Source organism: Octodon degus, unplaced genomic scaffold, assembly GCF_000260255.1.
Source record: "Octodon degus isolate 3935 unplaced genomic scaffold, OctDeg1.0 scaffold00173, whole genome shotgun sequence".
NCBI classification, from domain to species: domain Eukaryota; kingdom Metazoa; phylum Chordata; class Mammalia; order Rodentia; family Octodontidae; genus Octodon; species Octodon degus.
In genome coordinates, this window is record NW_004524749.1 from 48,857 (window position 1) to 56,366 (window position 7,510).

Here is a 7,510-nt window from a genome sequence, read left to right on the forward strand (position 1 = left end):
AAATAAATAATAAATAAATAAATAAATAAAATGGAGGTCCTTCTGCCATGGCAACCATCAAAGAATAGTAGCCCTCCTCTCTGCTTTTCCCGGCCATGGCTCTCTGCTGTCCCATGGCCATGGGCCTCAACAAGGGCCACAAGGTGACTAAGAATGTGAGTAAACGGAGGCATAGCCACCGTCTCAGACATCTCACCAAACACACCAAGTTAGTGCGAGACATGACCTGGGAAGTGTGCAGCTTCACCCTTATGAGCGAGCCGCACCCCATAGAAATGCTCAAGGGCTCCAAGGACAAGCATGCCCTCAAGTTCATCAAGAAAAGGGTTGGGATGCACATCCATGCCAAGAGGAAGTGTGAGGAGTTGAGCAACTTGCTGGCCGCCATGAGGAAGGCAGCTGCCAAGAAGGACTGAGGCCCTCTAGAATAAAGTTTGGCAGAAAGTTAAAAACAAATGAATAAAGTAAAAATAAAAGGGAAGGGGAAGAATAAACCAAAAATAAACACATGATTAGCCCTGTGGGGATGAGGAGAGAAAGAAGGGAGAATGACAGGAATAGAAACTAAGCAACTTGGGCTGGGGAGATAGTTTAGTGGCTGAAGCACTTGCCTGGCAAGCACAGGTCTTGAGTTCGACCTCCAATACTAAAAAAAGAAAAGAAAAGAAGAAAAAAGAAAAAGAAGAGAAAAACTAAGCAGCTTTGGGGAAACTTCTCTTGCAAATTTAACTGTGGAGCCTAGTAAAGGCTTTATATAATTATGAAATACAGTTAAATTAAAATGTTAAAAATTGTCCCTAGTAAGTGAAATAAGAGGTCACTAAAGTCTAGGATTCCACTTCAACTGCCTGGAGTAGATAGAAAGTAGAATGGTGTTTGGGGAGATAGGGGGACATACCAGTCAGTGTTTGCCATGCATGAGGTTCCATTTGGAAAGCTGAAGAAGTTCTGCAGATGGATCATGGTAGCAATTGCATAACAATATAAATGTACTGATGCCACTGAACTATGCACTTTAAAGTTGTTAAAATTGAGCTGGGTGTGGTAGCACCTGCCTATAGCCCCAGTACTTAAGAGGCTGAGGCAAGAAGATGGCTGCAAGTTCAAGGCTAACCTGAACTATATATTGAGATCCTGTCTCCAAAAAAAATTTGAAATTGATAAATTTTATGACAGAATATGTATTTATCATAATTTTTTTAATTTTTAAAGTAATCCGTAAAACTCAAAAGCAAAATGACAAAAAAAAACTTCACTGTATATTAACTTAAAAAGTTAAAAGACTGTACACATTTCAGTGATGCAATAAAATTCTTTTTTAAAATCTATTTATTTATTTATTCATTTATTCATTTATTTGGTACAGTGTCTCACTACACAGCTCAGACTCATAGTGGTCCTCCTGTCTCAGGCTCTCCAGTGCTGGGATTACAGGTATGCACCACCACACCCAGACTTGGTGGCTGGCTTAGCACGGAGCCAGCAGGGCATGTGGTACCAAGGGTCAAACCCAGGTCCTTACGCTTGCCAGGCAGGTGCTTAGACTACTGAGCTATCTCCCCAGCCCCTAAAAATTCTTTCAGTTTGTTTCCTTGTGAGATTATATCTTAATGAGAAAAAAGAACTAGAACTAAACTTTAAAGCTTCTGTTTTGAAGAGCTACATTGTTAGTACTAATACTGCTATTACTGTTCTCAAATTGGCTTATGTAAATGTAAGTATATATTTGAACAATTGAAGAATCAAGATTCTCAGAACAGTGCAAATATAAAAATCAGAAAAGAAAAAAATGGAAACAAAGCTTCTGTAAATGAGGGGAAGAGGGGTTGAAGGATGGTAGGGGAATGGGAAAAAGAATCAAGTTATATTGTGTATAGGTTCACATTCTCTGTAATGAATGTGATCATTTTTGTATACCTAAAATATACCAGTAAGTTTATTTAATATTTTAAAAAGCCAAACCCTTCTAATCCCAAATTTTCCCCCAAAATATTTTGGTTTCTTGTTTAGCCACTGAAAAAGCCTAAAAACCAACCCAGTCTCAATCATAATGTCTAAATATCATCTTTGATTCAGAGAAATGGGGCCTAAGTCCAGATATGAGACAGAAAAATATATAAGCTGGAAACATCACATCTTAAATAAGGAACCTACCAATCAGTGAGCTCAGGTAAAAGGTGCCAGCAATAAGAAACTGCTCTGGCCAGTAATAGAATAATCCAAGCATCTAATACCCACATCTGTAATCCCAGATATTCAAGAGTCTGAGGTAGGAGGGCTTTAAGTTTGATGCCATCCTGGGCTACTTAGCAAGACCCTGAGTCAAACTAAAACATGTATAAGGGCTTAGAGGTGTAGCTTAGCACTCCTCGAGTTCAAGTGCCCAACACATGTATATACTGAAACACACACACACACACACACACACACACCCCAGACACCCTCAATATAGTGGGTTGTAATACACCAAATGTGTTAAACTCCATGAATACCTAGACACTAACAAAGGGGAGAGATATCCCTCATCAATCAACTTTGGAAGATATTACTTGCCAAATGTGCCTCAGAGAACATAGTTGACAGAGGGAGTTGTGTTTGCTTTGTCAAAGTATCTCAGCCAATAAATGATAAAGTGATAAAATGCTGCCATTTTTAATCCCCAATGAAATAATGGACATAGACAATTATCATCAATAACTGATTAAAAATGAGGTGAAACATTGATGGAGAACTTCATAATGGGTGAAACAGGCTCAAAACCCCCAACGCCACTGGTATTTTTTCCTAACCTCCAATTAAAAGACAATCAGAAAATGTGTAGAGGAGCACATATCTGAAATATTCTTATTCCAAAACATCCAACCTGAATCTGACCAACCCTTACCTCTGACTCCAGTTAGAGAAAATAGATCAATGACCATTTATTTTATTAAATGATAATGAAATAAGGTAATCAGCAAAATCCAAAATAAGAACACTTGTGACTAAAGAAGACATAACAGATATTAATCAAATGTAATATGTCATTTTGATTGTTTTGTTTTCATGGTGCTGGGAATTGAACCCAGAGCCTTCACCCTTGCCTACATCCCCAGCGTTTTTTCATTTATGAGACAGGATCTCATGAAGTTGCTAAACTACCGAAGCTGGGGTCAAACTTTCCATTTTCCCGTCTCAGCTTCCAGAGTGCTGGAGTTACTGAGATGAGCCACTATGCCCAACAGTATGTGAATTTTGAATCCGGGTTCAACAGAAGTAGTACTAAAAAACTGAGGTTTGTGGAGTTTTGGTTTTTTGTTTTTGTTTTTGTTTTGGCAGGACTGGAAATTGAATCCAGGGCCTTCACACTGAACTGCATCACCAGCCCTTTTCTTATGTTTTATTTTGAGATAGGATCTTACTAAATTACTACATTGCCCACACAGGGCTCAAATGTGTGATTCTCCTGCCTCAGCCTCTCAGGAATGCTGGTACAGGCATACACCAGCACACCTGGTTGCAGTGACTTTTTTAGATAAATATAGGCACAAACTGTAGGCATTTTATATGATATCAAGAACTTTTTTGAGAGATGATAATACTGTGAGGTTTTTTTAAATGTGGGCATATCTTTTAGAGATATAAAGCTAAGCATTTACTGATTAAAGTGCTAGAATCTGGTGTTTGCTTGGGGAAGGGGAAGTGCTACAGATAAAACATGATTGGTCATGTGTGGATAGTTGCTGAACCAGTGATGGGTACCTGAGGGTTCACTCCACTTGTGTATGTCTGAACTCCTTCCTAATAAAACTATTTTTAGCAAGCCAAGAAACACCCATGCCTGTCTTATGGATCTATGGCATGGAAGTCCAGGCGTGGCTGTGTTCTCTGCTGAGGATCTCTCTCTTGAGGCTCTCTCCCTCGGGATCCTCCATGTGTCCTCCAAGCTGTGTCCTCACTGGAAGCTCTAGTGAGCGCTGAGCTCACTCAGGTGTTGGAGTCTCTTTGTGAAGACACAGCTCTAAGCTGGCGGCAGCACAGGCAAAGTCAGAACCTGCAAACTAGTTTCTGCCTTTGCATGAGGGCTCCCTCAGTGTGGGTGCTTGTTTCTTCCAGACCAGCAGGGGACTCTCCCACTCTAGTCTATTTAGAGTTTCATACCTTGTGTCATAATCACAGCAGTGAAACACATCACCTTGCATCTGTTGATTAGAAGCGAGACATGCTCAAGATTAAGAGATTAGAGAGTGATGTGACTCCTTGGAAATCATGATTGCATGTGTCTACCACACAGCCTGACAAAATAACTAAGGATAGGGCCAGGGAGATAGCTCAGTAGAATAAGTGCTTGCCTGGCAAGCGCAAGGTCCCAAGTTCAATCCCTGGTACAGCAAAAATAAATAAATAAATAAAATAAGCTAGGCAAGGTGGCACACATCTGCAATCCCAGTTGGGAGGCAGGAGGATCACCATGAGTTTGAGGCCAATCTGAGCTACATAGTGAATTCAAGGCCAGCCTGAAATGTAGCAAGACTGTCCTAAAGTAAATAAATAAATAAAATTTTAAAAACTATATTATTTCATATTAATTTTATGTATTTCATTATGATAAATACCACTTATTCAACAGAAGAAAATATATTAGTTCAGCTCCCTGAAAACTAATTTATGTGGAAAAATATACATATTTGTAAGCAAACGGCCTATCTAAAGCCAAGAAATATGTTTTACATTTATAAACTAACCTGATAAGCCTTAAATCTATACAAATTTTTATACAGTTATTACATTTCTTATAATTAGTGCACCCAACCCCAAAAGTTTTTCTATTCCTGAATGTGTATACATATTTTGGGTGAAGTCTGTATTTCCAAATAAAGTCACATTCATAGCCACACAGAGTTGGGATGTCAACATATCTTTTAGGGGACAGAATTCAACCCTAAATGCTCCCTTTTGCATATGTAAGCAGTGAGCACTTCGCAGAATATCAGTTGTATGTTTCATTGCAAAGTCAAAGATCTATTTAAAGTGGATTAGATTCACTTCCCTAGAGAAGGAAGTTTTAATGTCATTTCCTGTTGCAAAAGCAGTGCTCACTAATAATGTGAGGTAATTCTAAAATATAGCTGGGGAAATAGTTCAGTGGTCCTGTCAAGCACAAGGACCTGAGTTCAATCCCTGGTACCACATGCTGTGCTGGCCTGGAACCCCAGGCATGCCTTGCTGGCCCTGAAATCAGGCATAGTGGCGCATGCTTGTAATCCCAACTCTAGGGAGGTTGAGACAGGAGGATCACTACGAGTCTGAACTGCATAATGAGACTCTGTATCAAATAAATGATTTTAGGGGCCGGGGAGATGGCTCAGTGGAATAAGCGCTTCCCTGGCAAGCTCAAGGGCCTGAGTTCAATCCCTGGTTTGCCTAAATAAATAAATAAATAAATAATTTTAAATTATAAAGGAAATATGAATATCTCTTTACAATATGAATCACACACCCCAAAGGTGAGCACTTTTAACAATTCTGTATGTAATCTCCAGAATTATTGGGAGAGTGTCTATTTGTAATATATATCTAACATAAATTTCTACATACTTTCTTTTGAGACAGAGTCATACTGTGTGGTACAGGATAGGCTCAAACTCGTGACATAACCCAAGCTGGCCTCGACCTCACAGCAGTCCTCATGCCCCGTCTCCCAATTGCTGGGATTACAGGCATGAACCACCACACTTGACCTGTACATACTCTTTAAATAAAGAAAACGGATTGTTTGTACAATGGGTAAAATCCTCAAATATGGCATTCCTTGACTATAAATCTGTTTTGCTTTTTCTTCTTTTTTTTAATGGCAGTGCTGGGGACTGAACCCAGGACCTCACACATGTTAGATGAGCATTCTGCCTCGCAGCTACACCCCAGCTGTGATTGTGAGCCTTTGTTCTGCCTGTGTACCCTTGGGCGAAATATTAATTTAACTCTATCACAGTTTATTTAGAAGGTAAAAGATGACAACAGTGCTACTTGATGCAGAAATTTAGGAATCAAATGAGCTAATATTTGTAAAGCACCTTTTAAAAGTACCTAGGACATCCTAAGTGTTAAACAAATTATATTATTTTGTACCTTTTTAATGAAAGAATATATACTAGAAATTTTTTTTTTAGTCTGTGTGCATTACCAATTTTGAACTACAAGATAGTGCCATAATTTATTTAACCATTCCCCTATAAATTGATATAGAAATTACATATAATTTTTCATCAGTAAAATGGCTCAATGAAGGGCTAGCCAGATAGCTCAGTGGACTAAAGCTCCTGCTTAGCCAGAGCACAGTGGCTGGTATTTGATTCCCAGCCTGCTGTGCTGACCCTGCCCCCAGGGCACACTGAGATGGCGATTGAGACTGGGCATGGTGACACACGCCTATAATCCCAGCTCTTGGGAGGCTGAACACAGAAGAGTCACTACGAGTCTGATATATGGACACAGTGAGACCCTGGAGACCCTGTCCTAAATACATTTTTTAAAATGGCTCAATGAGCATATTTGTATGCACTTTCATGTGCAAATATATTCACACACAGGGATATTTGCACAGAATAGCACATTTAAGCCAGGCATAGTAGCACACTCCTAAAATCCCAGCACTCCAGGAACCTGAGGAAAGTTTGAGCCCAGCCTGGACAACTTAATAACTTACCAAGAAGCTGTCAAAAAAATAAGAAAAAAAGAGATAGGGATGCAGGTCAGTGAGGTAGGTCAGTGTGAGGGCCCAGGATTCAATCTTCAGGTCCAAAAAAAAGAAAGAAAATTGTATGTGTGCGTGTATGGCAACAAAAGACTAGATGGGAAACCTGGGTAATTTCTGCTCAGATTTACTCTGGGCCTAAAGCTAGCTTGAAAGATAAAGTCTATTTTTAAAATTAAATAATTTAATTTTTTTTTAAATGCAACTGCTGCTTGAATACCCATCTTTCTTTAAGATTGAGATGGACAATTTGAGCTTCAGTTGATTCCTTATACATGTGAGTTGACACTTTTGTTCTGTTTGTATACTATAGTATAATAAATTCTACTTATAAAAAATAAATTTGTATTATATTTCACTTCTATATAGATGAAATACAATAATAATCAAGTTGACAGCATGATTTCCATAAGGAGTCAAGTGAATGATATAAAAAATGATCTGATCCAAAATACTGATATAATTTTGGAAAAAGAAGACAGATTAAATGCTTTTCTTGATGAAACAAATGATCTCTCAACAACTGTAAGTAATTTGTGTCTGTGTTGATGTCTCAACAGTGCTTCCAAGCATAAGACTACAACCTTGAGATAAATGGCAACAAGCAAAACTATAGCACACTGCAGTGAGATAATCCTAAATCACCAATCTGTGTTTTAATCAAAAAACATTTCGAGGGGCTGACCAAATAGCTCAGTGAATTAAAGCTCCTGCTTAGGAAGACACAGCGGCCGGGTTTCAATCCCCAGCCTGCTGTGCCAGCCCCATCCCTGGTGC

At 39.0% G+C, this 7,510-nt stretch overlaps 1 protein-coding gene across 3 annotated transcripts in view; it reads left to right on the forward strand.

Moving 5' to 3' along the window:
- The window catches only part of LOC111813222 (vesicle-associated membrane protein 714-like), a 42,545-nt gene that overhangs the window by 18,960 nt on the left and 16,075 nt on the right, over positions 1 to 7,510 (forward strand). For all 3 annotated transcript variants that reach the window (XM_023703494.1, XM_023703493.1, XM_023703495.1), the window contains exon 5: positions 7,103 to 7,258. In XM_023703494.1, coding sequence (XP_023559262.1) covers positions 7,103 to 7,258 — 156 coding nt within the window. The remainder of the gene's footprint in view (positions 1 to 7,102; positions 7,259 to 7,510) is intronic.